Source organism: Sander lucioperca, chromosome 4 (genome assembly GCF_008315115.2).
Source record: "Sander lucioperca isolate FBNREF2018 chromosome 4, SLUC_FBN_1.2, whole genome shotgun sequence".
NCBI classification, from domain to species: Eukaryota; Metazoa; Chordata; class Actinopteri; order Perciformes; family Percidae; genus Sander; species Sander lucioperca.
This window is the reverse complement of record NC_050176.1, coordinates 9,904,833-9,924,937: the sequence shown is the minus strand read 5'-3', so window position 1 is coordinate 9,924,937 and position 20,105 is coordinate 9,904,833. Positions and strand designations below refer to the sequence as shown.

General features: G+C 38.7%; 1 protein-coding gene across 4 annotated transcripts in view; it reads right to left on the bottom strand.

The window, feature by feature from the left end:
- LOC116042878 (phospholipid-transporting ATPase ABCA1-like) overlaps nucleotides 1-19,819 on the bottom strand; it is a 42,091-nt gene extending 22,272 nt beyond the window's left edge. For 2 of the 4 annotated variants that reach the window (XM_031289302.2, XM_031289306.2), the window contains exons 1-8: nucleotides 19,591-19,819; nucleotides 14,324-14,432; nucleotides 12,858-12,951; nucleotides 11,786-11,927; nucleotides 11,401-11,519; nucleotides 5,908-6,029; nucleotides 3,503-3,694; nucleotides 1,965-2,054 (exon numbers count right to left, since the gene is read on the bottom strand). In XM_031289302.2, coding sequence (XP_031145162.1) covers nucleotides 1,965-2,054; nucleotides 3,503-3,694; nucleotides 5,908-6,029; nucleotides 11,401-11,519; nucleotides 11,786-11,927; nucleotides 12,858-12,951; nucleotides 14,324-14,389 — 825 coding nt within the window. In that variant the 5' untranslated portion in view covers nucleotides 14,390-14,432; nucleotides 19,591-19,819. Of the gene's footprint in view, nucleotides 1-1,964; nucleotides 2,055-3,502; nucleotides 3,695-5,907; nucleotides 6,030-11,400; nucleotides 11,520-11,785; nucleotides 11,928-12,857; nucleotides 12,952-14,323; nucleotides 14,433-14,908; nucleotides 15,041-19,586 lie in introns of those variants that run through there. The other 2 variants (XM_031289305.2, XM_031289304.2) reach the window with 2 other exon arrangements.
- Between the last annotated feature and the right edge of the window lie 286 nt (nucleotides 19,820-20,105).

The following is a 20,105-nucleotide window of genomic DNA, read 5'->3' as shown; positions in this document are numbered from 1 at the left end:
TTTTTCTAATGAGTTTGCATTTGTTAGGCTCGTAAGGGGAGGAAATTAATTACACTGTTTCCTTAATTACCATCACTCATGATGAAAAGTTTATTAAAACTTGTTGTAGATCATTATTAGGAGTATAAATCTCCGCACTGCCAGCCATGTGAACTAAACAAAATAATCTATTCACAAACAGAGAAAAGGGTTAAGGAAAAAAATGTAGCATTTAACAGCAATAAATCAAGAGCATGGATGGCTGTTGAGCACTATTGATGAGGAAAAGGACAACAATCTGCCACTTTTTCAATTGCAACTACACTTATTTCAGACTTTCTTGGAGCAACATTTCGTTGACGCTAGTACTGTAGATAAATGCTGGTTTATTTAGGAAAATTCCAAAAACAGCTCTGTTTATGTGCATACAAAGTTGTAATTTAAAATAAAATCATTCCAGTGGCAGGGTATTAATGTGGTTTGTCACATGGCTGACAATGTACATTTTTCTTGACTACTGAAAAGACACTTTGAAAATACATTATATAGTTGTTTTTGCCTTCCAACAGTGATACACCCTGGTTTTAAACACAGGCTGCAGATGATTACTGGTTAGGAAGTAGAGGTTACTTGAGTGCATAGCTCTATTTGGCCACTTACCTCATCTACCAACCAGCTAATCTTCTTTAAACTAAATAATACACACTGAAGAGGAATGATTTCTGTGAGCAACAAAATAATCAGTGATTAAATAGATGCTCTTTCAGTAAATATGCCACTGTGAAATTACCAGCAGCCTAAAATAATCACAATGTCTCCACAGGAGTATAAAAGATCAACAAGAGCTGGTTCAGACAAATAAAAACATGGTGAAACATGGGAGGAAGTTGTGCAAGAAAGATTTTGGTTAACAGTCCACTTTTGTCTTTTACATTCTTCATGAGTTAATGCATGCTAAGCATTGCTCTCTCATGCAGTGACAAGTAAAAAAGAACTTGATGTGGTGGAAAGGTGATAAAAAACATTGATGTTCTTGCAACTGCTAAGACCACGAGCGCCATCACACGCACAAATGTACACACACACACACACACACACACACACACACACACACACACACACACACACACACACACACAAAAAAAAATGGTGCACACCCAGTTGGGTCTTTATGTTTTGCCAACTCAGCAAAGCAGGAGCCTGAGTTAAAGGGGGTTATGTTTGCACCACTGCAGCTCCTCTCCCTTCGTACTACATTCCAGCAGCTCCGACTGGGTTACATGAGCTTAGGTCTGGCATGTGAGTGCACTGAATGTGATGCTATACTGTGTGTGTATGCAAGACAGTGAAGACTGAAAGCAAGGCTCTTGTGCCACCGCCTTCAAAAACATTTCACACAGCTTGTTCTTGTTTAAACTTGAGAAAGATAATTTTGAGGACCTTTTATGAGTCAGAGATGATTTAGATGTGGTGTAATCTTTATGCAGAAAAGTAATCTTAGGTGAAATCTAGCTTAAAAAAGAGGAATGGGAGCCACAGAAAACCAAAGCCCACTGTGGTAGAACAAAGGCTAGATTAATATGGCTAAATGTTGAAGTGCTAGACCCATATCGACACATAATGGCCAAGTGTACAGATAATATGCTTTGGTGTTGTTTATAATCATGCAATGATATTAGCAGCTTTTCCAAAAAAAAAGATATTACAATGAAGCAGTGTGCTCTGCCCCGACTTGTACTACTACATGGAAGCTGTGAGTAATTTGTTTAGTGAGTGAGTAATTAAATTAGTATTACTACCGAGAGCTGATTCTTGGGAAGAATTGATTTTAAAACAGTATTACTGAAGACTGAACTTTGGAAGTAAATGTTAGAACATGTGTGGGTTGTTTTCTGTGTGTGTGTGTGTGTGTGTGTGTGTGTGTGTGTGTGTGTGTGTGTGTGTGTGTGTGTGTGTGTGTGTGTGTGTGTGTGTGGTGTATCTACCTCCACGGCCAGTGCTCCCAGGCTCTCCAGAAGATTGTCGGTTGCAGCTGAGACTTCCTGAACGACTTTGGGGTCCGACTTCACATCCTTCTGTTAGAGAGAAAGGGCATGTTCACTATGTTGCAGAGATTTTACACAATTTTTTTGGTTTCTGGGCGCAATAAATACATCCTGAAAAAGACATTCATTGAAACATAAAATGAAACTAAATTGATGTGCAGATTTATTATTCATAAATTAGTTAATTTCAAAGGATCTTAATTATGTCGGTATTTGTTATTTATCATGTATTATTGTATTAACATCTATACTAGCTTTCATTTTTTTATCTGTTTATTCACTTTAGTATTAAATATGAGGTAAGAAGGGGAAAAACAGCTGTGGTAAAGGAGAAAGAAGAGGGACAACATTGGGTTCAAAGGTGATGGAAGAGAGGAGCTGAGAAAGAAAAACATGTCAGCATAGCTTTGACCTGTTCCCGTCCGTCAAACTGTGTGTGTGTGTGTGTGTGTATGTGTGTTTTCTCATCTATCAGACTAAGCTGTCAGCTGCTGAAATGCCTGACACTCGATAAAGCTCAGATGTAGCTGAAGACAGAACAGCCGTCTAGGAAGACAGAAAGATACTGTAGCTTCTCTCTCTCTCTCTCTCTCTCTCTCTCTCTCTCTCTCTCTAGATATATATATATATATAGATATATATATCTATATATATATCTATATATATGGGATATTGTAGAGTTCTTGCCCTCACTTTTGCACAATTTTGTTACTTTTGGAAAGGAATTTCCATTATTGCATTAACATGTGAGTTCATATAAAAAAGAAGAGAACAGTCTGTTTTGGGGTAAATCAGGTCCACAGTGAGTCAGATAATGATTTTATTCTCATGAGAGACAAGAACGTATCATATCTTATCTTTCCAACAGCACAGCAAACAGCAGAATTGCTGACATGATTTATTTCTGAAACCAGGATGATACTCTGTCTCTCTTCCTTTGTCTGTTTCTCTCTCTGAAGATCAGTTCAGAACACAATGTTTTTTTTCACCTCTTGCCACACTTCACCATTGTGACTCACATTTGGGTCACGGGTTTTATGGGAAAGGGGCAGGCTGTTCAGGAAGAAACAGGCAGAGGAGAGGTGACGCTGGACAGGGAAGGGCGGAGGGAGGATGAGAGGCGCAGGGAAAACAAGTTAAGAAAACAAGGGAATACAGAAAGCACAAAGTTTCATAGTAAGCAGAAAAGACGAGGGATAAGGGATTTAATGTCATGGATGAATACGGGGGTCTGGTGATTTCATGCCAGACCTATACAAACAGTGATTCCCCTTGTCACATAGTGTCACAGTCAACAGCTCCCATTTAGCAGTCACAGTAAAGATGCGTGGCCCTAACTGTGACAGTAGGATCCATGTTGTTGAGAACATTTATATCATCTTTTAATTTAGTAGCTAGGTTTTTATTGTGATGTTAAAATTCAAATTCACTGTAAAACTACAACTGGTTGATGTGTTTGACTCAACGGATAAACTCACCCGAATAGGTTTGAGGAAGTCCAAGTTGGACAGAAAGTGGCTCTGGGCCTTGTTTAGCCAATCACTGGAGGAATTGCAGATAATTTCTTGAGTCAGACGGGAAACATTGTGATCGGCAATGTGGACAAACTCCTCCAGGGGCGTGGTGTTACAGAGGTCTCTGAGATGAAAGCCGAAACCTTTAGTCAGCACCTGGACAGAGAAAAAAAAGAGCACATTGGTTCAGAAAGAGTAGAGAATTGGGATATCACATGTGTGCTAGATACTATGAGAGGACATATAGAGCAATATATCCAACAAATAAATATCCATAAAAATATGTCAAATGTTAATGTGACAACATGGTGGCATACCAGACTGATCTCCTTCAAGTTGGAATTATTATTAAGTACACTCTTCAGTTAAAATAAATACTACACAATAACTGTTTTACTTTGAAACATAAAAGAGAAAAGGAGTCGAGTGTCCTGCCAATAAATATTTAGAGATGATCCAGTCAATTTCTATTTCCCTTACAGGAGCATAAAAAACTCTTAAACAAAGCAAATGCAAAGATATAGAGGAGTATTTGCACATAATGCTTGGGTCTCTTAGTAATTGTAGTAAGTAATATTGAATTAATATGTGGTGAGTAACACTGTTTGTGTTTCAAAACAGAGTACCCTTGGTGGTTTGTCCTGACTCTTTAAAGATCGTTATGTATCAGTCTAAAAACGTTGCATTCTTAAAACCTGACCATGAGAACAAAACTATGATGCTCATAGAACGATATGCTGAGCAACCATGAGGGAAAAAAATCTCATGAATGTCAATGCTGGATCTTGCCAAGGACTTTTTTTAACAAGAAACGTAATCCAAATAAAACTTCTCTCCGAGAGACTCATCTGGTGATCACAAAAATGCCATATTCTTTTTCTCTACATAAACCATTTTTGTCATTTAAACAATGCTTCTCTTCCCTTATTTTTCAAAAACGATCTAACACATTATTTGGAAGAGGAAGCACAGCTGCGCCCGTGCAGTTTAAAGAACATCCTTTTCGGGGAAATCAAAGCATTCAAGTACTGGACAGAGGCTGTTTTCTCTGACAGAGTCAAGATGTTCGGAGTGTGTGTCTTTGTATGTGAGTGAGTGAGAGAGACAGAGAGAGAGCAAGAGCGGAGCACACTGTCCTTGCCCAGTCTGTGTTATGCCATGGTGTCTATCAGACTATAAACTGGTCGCTCACACAATCACAGCCGGTAATCTTTTCATTGGAAAAACATCAGGGCTTACAGCAGTTTGGAGGAGTGGGAATCTAATACTAATTGTCCGATACAGAATTCAAAACATATATTTCCCTCAAGAAATTTTTATGATGAGAAATAATAAGCTTTTCCTTAATTTTCACTCCCCTCCTTAAATAATGTTCCTAATGACTTTCATAGACTAATGCATCTGATCAATAGATGTCTGGAAGAAAGGGATGGGTAGAAGACAATCAGATTGTGTAATGTGAGTTTGTCTTTGAGCCTCTGTCTGTGCACGTGAGGAGAAATGGGGGGAAGGGAAGAGGGCAGAGGAGCAGTCATGTGACACCAGTCCTCCAATTGCAAAGCGGGGATGATGTGGTAGGCCGGGTGTGGGGCTGTTGTTGAGGTGGACCCTTACAGTCTATGGGTGGATCTATGTAGTGGAATCTGTCCATGTATGTGCGCGGTACTGGGTTATACAAATAATCTTGATTTGAATGGGAGGTGTGTGTGTGTGTGTGTGTGTGTGTGTGTGTGTGTGTGTGTGTGTGTGTTTTTTCATCATGTCAGCAAAAAACGGAATTAGATTTTCTTTTTGTGGTAAAATATATAAGGAAGAGGCAGAATTGAGGGGGGCTTTTGGAGCCCGACAGCCTCTTCACCCAACCACCCCTCACCATCAGTGATTTTTCTGCTGGGTATTTAGGGCTTAGCTGTGCCAAAGTCCTGTGGACCAACAGATGCTGTCAAGGCAAGGTCATTGGACTCATGCACATGCACTGTGACCGGGGGGGTGGGGGTGGGTGTAGGGGGGTATGATTACCTCATGTGAGAAGGACTAAATAAAAAAGCTGCACACAAAATAATACATTTGTTGTCTGCTATAGGTAATATGGGCCGCTAATACTCGTGGAGAGGCCTGTAATATTTAAAATTCTTCATTGTGGTTCAATCGTTTCATCTACAACAATCCACTATTTTTGTGTTAGAAAATCTCAAAACAATAAGTATTAAACTATTAGCATTCACCGAAGAGGAAATGTTGAAGGATGGGAGAGGAGGGTTTATTATTAAACGTTGGAATATGTGGGTTTAAGAAGGGTATTGCAGTACTTTAATTTCAACCTTAATAAAAAGATAGCAAAAAAAAAAAAATCTTAGAATTGTTTCTACCTTCTCCAGATTGACGTCAGCCTCCACTATTTGCTTCAGCGCGTGATGAGGAAGTGAGGCGTTGTGGTGCAGGAAGTGGGAAAGGGTCTCATCGTCTTTCAAAAAGTCCTTCAGCTTGAAACCTAGAAAAAAAAAACCATTGAAGCAGTGAGTCAACTAACTATTACACACTATGACATACAATTCTCTTTTGGTGTTTGATAGTGCCAAGACTCACAGCAGTGTTCCCAGCATGATATACAATACAACCCATCCATTTATTCATCCATTTATTTTCCACTAATGCTGCAAACCACTTTCTCATTCAATGACCATGTGAAACAAGTTATTAAATGCATCCTTGCGTATACTTGTAAAGTGACTATCTATACAATTCCACAATAGTCTGATTTATCAAGAAAATCTACCAAATCCTCAGTATTTCCTTGTCCAAAGTATAACTCTTAAATTCCCTAATATTCCAGAAATGTATGACCAGTGAAAACCCCAGTCCAAGAACTCCATGATATAATGCTCAATGATAACCACAACATGTAATACATCAATAAGTAGTAGACTCAATCTGAAAGCATAAAAAAATCACTGATTGGATTCAACTCCAAATGACGCCAAATCAAATGGTATATTTGAATACTCATAACTTCACAAACACAGAGCCACACTGTCCTCTCTGAACTCTGAGAGCTTTTTGTACTTTTGCTGCATTCCAAAGAAGTCAAACCATTTCTGAAACTGGCCTGAGTCAGCTGTGTGGTTGCACGTGCTTGCTCGCTTGCTCTCACACACACACACACACACACACACACACACACACACACACACACACACACACACACACACACACACACTTCTCAGTTTTTGTACACTGGGGTTACTACAGGGCTTTCCACTTTGGTCCAGATACTGCCTACCAGTCTTCCTGTCTCTCCCTCTCTCTTACACTCTTCCTTCCTAAATGTCTCTGTCTCTACCTTTCACCTACTTTTCTGTACCCTGAGCCACATCTTAACCATTTTCTCTCCATCCACCTACTAGTTCTACCAGAACTTGTCCTAGACTTTGGGTGACGCTTTAAGAGGAATCATGCAGAGAGAACAGGAATAGCTCCTGCCGCCTGCAGGCTGTTATTTTGGTTAATAACTGTGCTGTCTTGATCTGTTGTGTAACTGCAAACTTTTATGTTAGCATGGCTTATTGCTTTAAACTTAACTGATTGTTTTTCACCCTAAAGAGGTTTACACATTATTTTACTGCCTTGGATTATCAATATGAATACATTTATCAAAGAATGAATGCTTAATGCTCTGCTCTCGTCTAGTCTGTTCACAACTTAATAATACTGAATTGAATAATTGAATTAGATTGCTTATTTTAAAATGTCTTCCTACTCCCCCCCCCCCTTCCGTTCCCTTTATCTCCAGTAAATCTTTTTTTGCTTGCTTTCTTTTGAAGCTATCAGATCACACACACACACACACACACACACACACACACACACACACACACACACACACACACACACACACACACACACACACACACACACACACACACACACACACACACACACACGCAAAGAGGAAACACTGCTTTTACTGAATTGAACTTCCCCTGGGAGGAAGTGAAAGAGAACAGTTTGTTTCTGTGTGTTCAGGAGGCACATGTGTGGCATCGCTCTCCCTTACTGCCTCCATGGCTGTGCACCAGGGTGTGTGCTATTTGAGTTTGAGGTGTGTGAGTGTGTGTTACACATACATCCTTACCATCCCTGCTCTCCATGGGCCTATGAGTGTGTGCGTGCAATTGTGCACCTGTGCCTGCAGTGTGTAACCTCAACTCTCAGGGGTGAACAAACCGGGAGTGCTAATAAGGTCTAATCAGTGTCCCAGTAGGAAGTCACAGCTCCCATGGTGCATTGCATCCAAAGGCCCTTGAGGACAGACGAGACTGGATGCAAAGTCGGGCAGTACATTGTGCAGTCAGCAAAGGTGCTTGCGTGTTTGTATTCAATTTCCTTGTTTTATCTTATCTGTGTGTGTTTGTCTTAGTGTGGGCTGCCTAAGTGGTTTAAACCCCCTGAGTTAGCAGGAGCAGAGAGGGTTTCTAAAGTAAGAAAACATAAGTAAGAAGAAGATAAGTAAGAAGTAACAAACCTTATTTGTGTTTGTTTTTCCTATGGTGGAGCCAGCTGTATACAAGGGCGAGCCCTACATTAACATTCAAGTCTGTGCTTGCTCCTGGCGGTGCCTACTCATATTTGAAAATACTGTGACACACTTAGAAACCAGTGACTTCAGTGGTCACACCGGTCCATAAACTGGCTGGGATCTCTGTGGAACAAAGTATTCCACAAATCTACCACAGCTTGGCTAAGAAGCATGAAGTAGCAATCCTGAAGTGACTTTGAAGTCTGATCAACAAAAGATGGATGGATCAAATTCTGACAGAATTCAGTCAGAGAATCAACACACAGAATGGTTGTGTAACGGGTGGACTGTAAATTTAAGTAGTGTTTTGATGTAGACAGTTGGAGAAGCAAATACTTGTTGGATTGTATCTAAGCTCTGTGTGAGAGCCTATTTGAGTTTTAGATGTCCTAAATCAGAAAAGTTCTGTGAGGTGATGTTATTTCTCACTTCAGATCAATTAGGTTAAAGGTTAAAGTGAGGGTTGAACTATAGACATGTTGGACTGATATTTATGGTTAAGGTGATACAGAATGAATGCAATGTACTCTATGTGTTTGGGTCTATGCAAACTGTGGGGACTGTGCTGCCATAAAAAAGGCAGCACAGTCCCCATTTTAAAAGATCAGGCTCAGACACATCGAGCCTTTGAATCAAAATGGAGGCAGCCTGATAAAATATGAAGTTGATGAAAGTCTAAAAATGGAAGATAAAGTAAATTAAAGTAAGTATGTAAATGTTAAAATAAAATGTTTCAGCTTCACTTTTGTGAAGACAGATAGGGAAGATAAGAAAAAATGCTGTGGCGTTTGAAAAGCTCAACATTGACCATACTTATCTCTCAATCATTTATCTATTTGGTAACATCTTTTTTTTAAATGCTCAAATGTCTGTTGATTTTCTCCATTCCATCTATCTACCATGTCATTCTGTACTATCTCATGAAGCAGGAATGCATTAAACCTCATCAAGAAAAGTATGTGCTGTGTGATTTATCTAGTTATCCTATGGGGGGAAAGCGTATCCCTCTTCCTGACCCTTTACAGGGCTCCTTCCCTGTCAGTGTAAATCTAATTTGCTGACACCTGTCGGTTGCTGAATTATTAACCGACATGTGAGGGTCTCCACTCCCTGCTCTTTAATCATGCTGTTATTCCTATAGCGTCACTCTGCAGGTGCAGTGCTCCGTTTACTTTTTCCTGCATCATACGTGACTGTCCCTGCGCTATGTCGGTGCATTCCTTCACATGGATTAAAGACAAATACTGAGCGGAATATGGGATTAAGCACAATGCTGTGCATTTAGAAATCAGTTGTGATAAAGTGCACAGATGCGCTGTTAAAATGATAAAGGGCCTGAATTAAAACAAAAATCCAATTAAAATGTAGTGACCCACAGATAAGATGAAGATCTATTACTGGGCTCTAATGTATACTGCTTACAAGATGGAAAGGAAAGACACAAAAAGAGATGAGGACATCCCAAATGAGAAATTAGCAAACTTGGGAATTTGTTAATGAATAAAAATGACTTTGTTTTCATTTACTCTGATGTTTAATCTCTTCATTATTACAGGCCATGCTATATAGGGCCATTGCATAACGAAGTGTACCTTTGGGCTAGTAAAGCAGACTGTAGCCAAAACAACAAGAACCTTGATCGTTCTGCTTTGTTGCATACTTTCTGATGGTACTCTCTGCTCAATTTACCCTTACATTATTGTCTGATGAGAAAACAAGCTAATATGTCTTTATTTATAGAAACAGAGTATCAGAGAAATATTGTTCTAGTAAAGCAACGTTAATGAAACAAACAAAAGGACTCCAATTAGACTCCCTCATTTCACGTTAGCAATTAACTGAGGTCAGTACTTACGTCACTGCTGTTTACTGTTCTTGCACTCTGTCCTGTAATGCCCTTTGTTGTGTTATTATCCTCCATTTTATACAGTGTTTATGTTTTTTTTCGTCATTACATTGTTTTCCATTTTCATTTTGTCCTGGTTGTCTTTGTACACATGGTTGGCTGGAAAACAGACATTGCTCCCAGCATGCGTCCCATGTCAGAATGGATACTGAATTGAAATGAAAAGATCTTTTTCACTGAGCAAAGTTAATGTGTTTGTATGACTTCTATGCAAGTGAAGTAAAGTAAGTGCAGATTCAACACAGCCAGCTTTCCCATTTGCAGGTTGCTTTGACGGAGTCAGCACAGTGAAGTCAACAACAAGATGTTATTTTAGAAAAATGACCTTTCTCTGCTTCAAGAGGTAATGATAACAAATATCTCCCTCTTTCTTCTTCAAAAAGAACGCATTTTATAATGTTATTCTACAAACTTGAGCACTAACATTTAAGATTAGGATGTCAGTAAAACTGAGAGCAGAGATAGCAGAATCACGTCTGTGACCACACATAGACAGGAAGCAGCAACATTCCAGTCAGAACAACTCGACATTTACTACCAGATCTGTGCAGGGATTGTATTATGATTGTCAGGGTGGTGCACACGTTTTTCCTGTCTTATACCACCACTGGCACGTACAGTAATAACAGAGAAGTGCAACACCCAGTAGCTTCTGGGAGAGGGGCACACCATGGCTGGCAGGCAGTGATAAGGAAAGGACACGTTGCACTCTGAACACCGCTCCAAAGACTGAGCTAACATCAGCTCAGTGAGCTGCTGCACTGTAAAGTGACTGTGACAAATCATGATCTAATTCTAACATGTCGCTAATAATTGTTTTGTTATTGATCTGCAATGATTCAAGCTTCATTCACTTTGTAGTAATTAAGTGGCATGCCTCACTCTCTCTTTTGAGTCTAAATCCTAAGCGATTGATAATGTCTTGGAATATTTCAACATAAGACAAGTGTAGAAAGGACATAGGAGCCTTATTTTCAGACCACCATTTCAGGTAGTTGAATGGGTAGTAGACCGAACAAACTACAATCTAATTTGTTTTCAATAAAGGAAAAGATAATCATCAAGATGACATATCTTTACAAAAACTACTTCTTGCTTCTTTGGGAAACAATACGTTTTCATGAACCTAAATATTTCCCCCGAGCTGAAGCTCAATACCATCACCAGCAATGTGTGAATAAACTGAAGGTGTGAGTTACCGACACAGTTCAATCATATCTGCATGAGCAGTTGTGTACGAGTTTTCCTTTCTGTTTAAATGAGCATACAGGCAAGAAAAATGGATGAATGGGTGATCAATGTGTATGGGTGGGTGACTAAAGGGATCAATCAGTATCAAAACATCAGAAAATGAGCACAAAATCAAAGGGATGTCCTTACGAGCACTGTTCTTCTGCAGCTTCTTGAGGGCCCTCAGCAGTCCCTTGTAGCCCTCGTAGCTTTTATCATTCTGTGAGTAGAGCAGGATCTTCTTGGCATCAATGAACAATCGGGAGATTCTAGTGAGGTTGGCAGAAAGAGGTAAAAATCAGACACACTGTTTGACATCTCTTAAGAATTCAAAGCCTGAGAGGATCTTTTTTCAATTTTCTAAAAGAATACACTTTGTGACTTAATCCAAATTATTATGTTGATAAAAAAGATTGAAAACTATAAAACAAAATGACACACAATTCATGTTTCTTTGCACTAAGTGAATACTTTGAATCAACCCAAGCAATGCATTGATTTAACTATGAATCAGCAAGAGGGCCGTGTTACTCACATAGAATCATTGAAGTTTCCCACCACCCCGGGACTCTCGCCAGGGGTAGGATTACGAAAGCACGGGTTGTTGGCGTTACAGATGATGCCTTGCACCCACGGCAGGGACCCCGCTGAGGGCATGGCCTTGTTCGGGAAATGGCCTGAAAAGGAAAGGGACGGCATACATTTTTTATAATTAGTTTTAAATTTGGAAGATCAGTAAAACAGAAAATTGTCTCAATTTACAGACATCATTCAGCCTCACACAAGAACATTGTTAACCAGTATTGTCATTCTTGCAAATCAGGTGAATTCTTCCGTATTAAGTGTCTCAGTAACTAGTTATTAGTAGTAGTATTAATAGTTTTACTCTCCACCAATCAAACCTAAACTCCGAAAAAAGTATTCCACTGTGTGTAAATAATTACCCAGCTGTCTTTAGCATTGACATTATCTTTACAATTGTTTGTACTCTATCTATCTTAACTGCTACTGCTGCAATTTACTGAGGTTAACTAGCTATTATACTGAAAAGATAAGCGTAGAGGGCACAAAGGGAAAGTTGGAGTTCATTGGGTTCAGACTGACTTGTGATACGCTGTCATTTGTTACAAATAGGGGAACTGTTTTTCTTCTTAAAAAGTGAGAACACTAATATGAAATGCTTTACCAGTGAGTTGAAACATGGTCAAAGTTGTGAAACCACCTTTTCCAGGAGCTAAAGGTCCTATCACACATTCACACAGTGCAAACAAAGGTTGACAAATCTGAGCGCTATTACTGTGACAATAACATGGAAACCTTGGATGATATTGATCTTACCAAGAACCAAGAGGCAAAAAATAATGGCTAAAGACAGACAATGTCTTAGAACAGTTGAATAACAGACTACCGGTAATACTGTGTATCATTTTATTATTTTGAAGAATTTAACTCTCAACTTGTAATACTACATCTGCACTTTTTTTTTTTTTTTTTTTTTTAAATATCAGATGGTTAAAAAAAAAGTTGCAAAAAATAAAATCAATATTAGATGTGAATGAAGTAAAAAATTATTTAGTACCACCCTCCATCCCTCCCTGTCTGCTTACATTCATGTTGCTCGTAGGGTGGATAATGTATTCGGACTGAGATTAGGATGAAGAAGATAAACAGGGGCCAGATGATCTCAATCAGCAGCTGGATCTAAGAAAGGAAGACAAAAAAGATGATTAAAGAAGTTAATCAAGTAAATAAAAGTGCTTCACACTCTTAGGAAACAAAAACTTGGGAAACAAATTAGTTAATCGTCCCAAAAAAGGGTTTCCTTTGCGCTTTGCAGTTTTCTGTAATTTCAGTTCAACTAAGGTGTGTGTGTGTGTGTGTGTGTGTGTGTGTGTGTGTGTGTGTGTGTGTGTGTAGGGAGTTGTCAACTGTTGTCCTTTGTAAACAGTAATCCCCACCATGAGTCTGGGTAAAGCATGTGTGTTAAGGGGAGACAGAGTGAGACAGAGTGAGAGGTCTGCAGGGTTTAGAGGACTTTGTCCATCTGTTCCATATGGCCCTTCTGCTTCAGCTGCCTGTGTCTCAGCCTTAACCAGCATGGCAGACATGCAGCGCGGGGGAAAAGAATAAAGCCTGTTTTAGAAAACGCGCTGTATTCCTTTGTTGGAAATAATTTGATTTAATGTCAAGCAACCACCGCCATCACTTTGAGGAGGAGTTTCTGCTTGAAGGTCAAAACGGCTTAATTGTATGCAGATGAGCCTCCTCACATATAAAGAACAATGCTATTGGAACAGAATTTGATTTCCACAACTTTGAGTGTGTGGGCACCAACCAGCACAAGATGGTAACTGGACAATGGATATGACATTATGTGTCATCATCACATCTTCGACTGACTCATGGAAATCTGTAAACCGTAATGCTTTTTAGTCCGAGTGGCTCGGAGGAGAATTACATCATTTCCATTGTTGTGGGCTGTGTACACATTGTAATATGCATATTATTTATGAGGAAAGACATAAACATGTACAAAGTCTTTCTAATTCCCTTATGACTCGTCATGTGATACTGGAAAATCATCTCTGATTTAAAGTCGGTCCGTTGAAAATGTGGCTGAGACAAAGCATTCAGGGGAAATTATACAAAAGAACAGATGCCCCTCCATTTTGCTTTTTAGTCTTATTTTATGGATTGACCTGAACATGTGCTTCATCGCATTATTAGCACAGCTAACTTCAAACAAGAGGTCAATGCAACGAAAGATAATGATTGTGACTGGCAGTATTAAAATACTGTATGTGTTACTTTTTTTCTGAGTGGATCATTAAATAAAATCAAATACACAAAAATAACCCAGCATTGATAAGTGAAAACCTCTGTTTTTAGAAACAATCATAAGGAATGGAATATTTATATATATATATATATATATATATATATATATATATATATATATATATATATATATATATATAGAATATTTAAAACAAATGACCAAATAAATAATTGACTGTGTTGTCATCCAGTCCATTGTTCTTATGAGTAAATCATTTAAAGCACTCCTACTTACAGTCTGTCTCCGTCGGTAGGTAAAGTTCTTCCAAAGCAGTAAACCCAGTTGAGTGGAGACTGCCATGTTGACGTCTTCCCTACCTCACCGAGCACGCTCCAGCTTCTCACTGTGAACCCAAAAAGACAAAGAGAGAGGTCAACCACTGCCATTTTGTACATGTAAAACAGGCAAAACTCAACAAATAACACTTTCCTCACTATGAAAGGGCCACAGATAAAACACAGTCATCTGACTAACACTTTACAGTCCAGCTTTGTTCCTTTAGAAAAAGACATGGTCTACAAAAAAATTGTAAATCCCACATACACTGACGCACAAAACTGATGTGAAAACAGAACAGAAAGTCTTTTCATCAGCAAAAAATAACCAAGTGCATGCAACTGTACCAAATGTGGCTGTAATGTCGAGTTGATCGTGTCACAATAAGGCATGAAAAGCAATTCAGAGTCAGAAAGAGAACTTTCAAACAAACAGCAACACAACAAACATTAACTGGCTGCTTATTATTATATTCTAAAAAGCTGAAAAAACTAAAATGCAGTAAATTGCCATCAGATCAAATAATCATGACAACGGATTCACCTATTGAACCAAACTGTTCTGAAACGCAGACCAGCCAAAAGTACAGCAACACTCAGCAAATTATGTCGCCTGATGACTGAGGAAGGCTGCTAACAACTGCAGCTTCAAGTCTGCTTGATGTCGACTCATCTGTCCAAAGGTCAAGCAACAGTTTAACTGGGAGGATGAGTGGGTTGTGGGCAGTTTCCACATGGTGAAAAGTTTTGGTAATCCCTTTTAGGGCTGTGCAATTAATCAAATTTGAATCGCAATATTGTGGCTCCTAAGGATCACAAAAAAACAATGTAATCGAGAAGAAAAAAACAATTATTTTCCACATTACGTTTTGCAAGTAAACTCATTTTGTCTTGAAATGAAAAAAGTTCAAACAGGAAAAGTATCAAGGGGAATTTCACAGTTCAAGGTGTTTTTACTGCTGATTTGTTGAACTGTTTTTTAAGTTCAATAAATGCAACATCTTTCCAAAAGTCAATAAATAATTGTGTTAAGTAATCGAGATTTCGATATTGACCAAAATAATCGGGATTGTGATTATTTCCATAATCAAGCAGCCCTAATCGCTTAATCATCAGAATTTTAACCCTGTTAACACCTCAGTATCACACGCAAAAGTACATTTAAAGTAGGCTAAATGTGACAAGCAAACATCCCTGCCCCCTATGATCAATCTAAACAAAACAACCAGTGATTAAACAGCATTAGTGAGTTTACCCAAAGTAATGTAATGAGCAGATATACACTTTCACGCAATTTCTTTGCTAGGAAAACATGATTCATACTTTTTAGGACAAACTTTTTCATGCCCATTTGTTTATTCTATTTGCAGATTCGAAAGACCTTGTATTTTTGACTCCAGAAAGAAAACTAAAATACACAAAATATATACGTATTTTAGTTTCGTTATTTTGTTTGTCATTTTGCCCAAAGAAGAATAACTTTGTTATCTGGATGCTAAGTAGGCCAAAAACCCACAAATCAGAAACATAGAGTTATCCAGCTAATTTTGTAATCCTGTTTTGTCAGACAGACACCTGGCCATCAGGGGCTACAATTAGCTCAGCAACCTAAGACTGAGACCTTAGCTCCTTTATTAGGGTCATCATGCTTTACAGCACATGAGGAAAATATAGCTCAGGTCTTAAATGTTTATGTAATCACCATTTCAAATCTAGCTATGAAATTGATCACAGCTCCCACTATAATTCTTATATTCACAAAAAGCTAATCAAGACATTTCATCGCCGTTTAAAGTTAGTCCATGCAATATCTTACACCAATAATTACTAATGTTGTTGCCTAATTTTTCTGGCTGTTACTTCAAGTTTGGTGGTTAACTTGGAGCTGCATTGTGAAATCTTCAGACAAAGAATCAAAGTTTACTATACAGAATTCCCTTTAAATACAGAATAAAGCTGACTGGATGACATAGAGATTGGAACGACAGCACGACAATGTCAAGGACACAGTGATGTTCAAATATTATGCTCACCACTGATCATTTGCTTGTGGGTGAGGCCCTGCCCCAATCAAATCATTAATCCAGACTTCTATGGTTTTACACCACATTTTCTCTAACGCAATCATAATGACACCAAAGTCACATCTAACCACTTCCCCAGCAGTCTCCACTTACTTGCAGGGTGAAACTAATTTATAACACCACTGCCAGAATATATGCCTTCTAGCATTAAATTATTGCCAGTGGGATGGGCAAAAAGACGGTAAGTATCAAAAGAAAATCAAATACAATACAGCTGCCAACAACATTTTAGTTTTTATAACTCAAATGCATTGCACAAATTTTCCAGTAACATGCAACTGGTTGTATTAAGTAGGCTAAATCCCCTGGAATGCACGATATGTCACAATAAAAAACCAACAGGACCTTTGGGATGAACAAACAACACAGTGATCCAATATCTGCTGTACTAGTACATCTGTTTTCTCTGTGAGTCACTTCATTAAATAGCAGCAGTCACGGCACAGCGGGCACACAATGTAAAATACCTACTGAAAGACAAACACAAAAAATCACCAAATAAACAGTTGGCCATTTCATAATAAAGGACTGCAAAAGCTGATCATGTGATTTAACAAGGGCACAATATGAAGCTATTGAACTACCCTAGAAACAACGTTAAAGGAACACGCCAACTTATTGGGTCTTTAGCTTATTCACAGTAACCCCCAGAGTTAGACAAGTTGATACATATCCGTCTCATCTCCGTGCGTGTTGTAACTCTGTCTGACGCCCCCAGCGCTAGCTAAACCTAGCACAGATCCTGGAGGTAACCGGCTCCAACTAGCCTACTGCTCCGAATAAGTGACAAAATAACGCCAACATGTTCCTATTTACATGTTGTACAGGGTGTACAAATAACAAGGTCATATGAGACACAGCCATCTTCTAACCTTATACAAACTGGGAACTATATTCTCAGAAAGGCGAAGCACTGCTACTTCTGCTACTTGGGTGGAGTGATTTGCTAGCAGCACCTGAAGCCCTGTGGTGAGGAGCAGAGAGTTCGCTCAGAGTTGGAGTAATAGAGTCAACAATTACTAGATAGTAAAATCATAGTGACCTTGTTATTTGTACACGCTGTGACTATACAAATCACAACATGTAAACAGGAACATGTGGGCGTTATTTTGTCACTTATTCGGAGCAGTAGGCTAGTTGGAACCGGTTACCTCCAGGATCTGTGCTAGGCTTAGCTAGCGCTGGGGGCGTCAGACAGAGTTACAACACGCACGGAGATGAGAAGGGTATGTATCGACTTGTCTAACTCTGGGGGTTACTGTGAATAAGCTAAAGTCCCAATAAGTCGGAGTGTTCCTTTAATGCTTATATTGCTTTTGGCTTAAAGACAAAAACATCATCAGCACAGAAAAATTAACATTTTCTCTTACAGTAGGCTATATGTTGAATTTGCCAATAAATATCAAACAAATCATATGAAATGAATAAGGGAAAAAACACCACCTACATTGCCATATTGTGGTTTGCAATGTTGCTGTATGTGTAGGCGGACAACAATTTTCCACATTTGGATTGGATTTTGCCCCCTCCTAATTATATCCCAAATTCACTATCAATTTTGATTACTGAAATACATAGCGTCTCTAAAACTCTTCCACCTTCATTTGGTGGATTTATATCTTAACATGACATCGTGCTTACATGTTCATTGAAAGACCTGATTTTCATCGAACTTGCATCAGCTTGACTCAACTGATGTTTTCTGTAATCATACTATCTGAAGCTTGAACTGTTTTTGGCGAGTTCACCCTGCAAGAATTGTCGGATTTTGAACACTGAGGTGAAAATACATCGTATGCAGAGACAACAGGGACTGTGCTGAGTGTTCAACAGCACAAATGGTGCAGAGCCAGGGCGCCTCTAGTGGTATATACAGAAAAATCTTCTTTTTTTATACTTGTTTACCATCAATCCTCACTCACGTGCTGTATCGCACTTACAGGATTTTGTTTTCAACTCCATTGTCTTCATTGTTTCAGAACATATAGGCCTCATTGAAAGATAATTTAAAATGGAAAACGAATCAAAAGGACAGTTCACTTTTCCCATGACAAAGAAGACGATAAAAGACCGTCGATTATTTGTATGAAAGAGACATTTTTGCCTTTTTAAACCACGAATGTAAACAGAAAGCGAATGTATGTCGTCGACGTTGCACCATCACTGCAGACATGCACATGAATAAAAGCACTAACATTAATATGCTACATTACTGCGCTGACCCAGAACACATTGTGGACAAATGTATTTTAACATGAAATGAAGGAAAAACAAGCTACTGTTACTTGTCATAAAGGGGCATATTTTTCACTGCGCCTTAATATCAACATTATGACAGAATGTCAAAATTCATCATGTGACTGATCATGACTGACTTATAGCCTAAATGCTACTTGTGTTACTTGTGGTTCATTGTTCTATTAAATGAGGTTACTGTCGGTCATTCAGTTCCGCGATGCTGACCCAAAGCAGCGTCAAGTCAGCCAAAATGAGACTACAAGTAAAGTGAATGTGCTTCCAGCATTTAGGCCGTAACAAATGTGACTAAAAATACTTGCAATTGGGTACGGATATACCCTTCTGTAACCTTAAAACTACGAGGGAATGTGAACATTTGCTTTGTACTTCTCACTTTATTCATTAATGTTTATATTTCTATCAAATAAGGACGTTGCCACAAAGAGGCTTTTATTTTTTGGAGTCTAACCGGAAACCTTGTGTTTGACTGTAGCTAACTTGACACTGGTCCAACTCACACACGGTCGAAGAGGATGATAAAAGAGCAAAAAACAGCAATGACAATACTTGTCATTTTACCCAAACAACGACATTGCCTTGAACATATAACGTCCATTCAGCACATGGCAGTTCTTGTTTAACTTTGCGACCTAAAAATGAAGGGAAAAAAAACCTCTGCTAATAATTAACGTTATCATCATTCAATACAAAATAGGTTTTTGTTTTAAACGTTCAATTTGCCTACTCAAAGCCAAAAACAGAACATATGAGATGACAATATATGAAGTGATATGAAAATATGTCTTTAGGCTACTGTAACACGGTATCTCTTTGTTGACCCAACAAAGAAAGTCATAAACCCCCCAAAACTCCCAACCCCCCAAAAAACTCCAAACTCACCGACCTTGATCCTGAACGGTGTTAATATCCACTGTCTCTCTTTTCATAAATTAAAATCCTTCGTCCAGAAAAAAAACTTGTAAATGGTAAATGTAATGTACTCCTCTACCGTTGCTCAGTGTCTCAGTGTCTTGACAAAACTGTTCTTTACTCCTCCGGCAGGGTTTTATAGCGCTGCTCGATGCGGAGCAGAGCAGAGTAGAGCAGCAGCAGAGGTAACTAACGGTCACCGTTTGATGCTGCTCCCATAAAAGGCAAGCACGTGTGGAGTCAAAACATCTCTTAAAGGGCCAGCGACACCTCAACACCTCATCAATGCACTGTGGGGCTTTTCAAAGAATATTAAAATACTACTTATAATACTAGGCTAGACTAGAACTACTAGGCCTACTACTAATATAGCAATAATCATTATCATCATCATCATCATAATAAACCTGTAACAACTTAAATATAAACAAAATCACAAGAGGAGATGGCATATAGTTAAGAGGATTTCAGGATTTACAAAAAAATAGA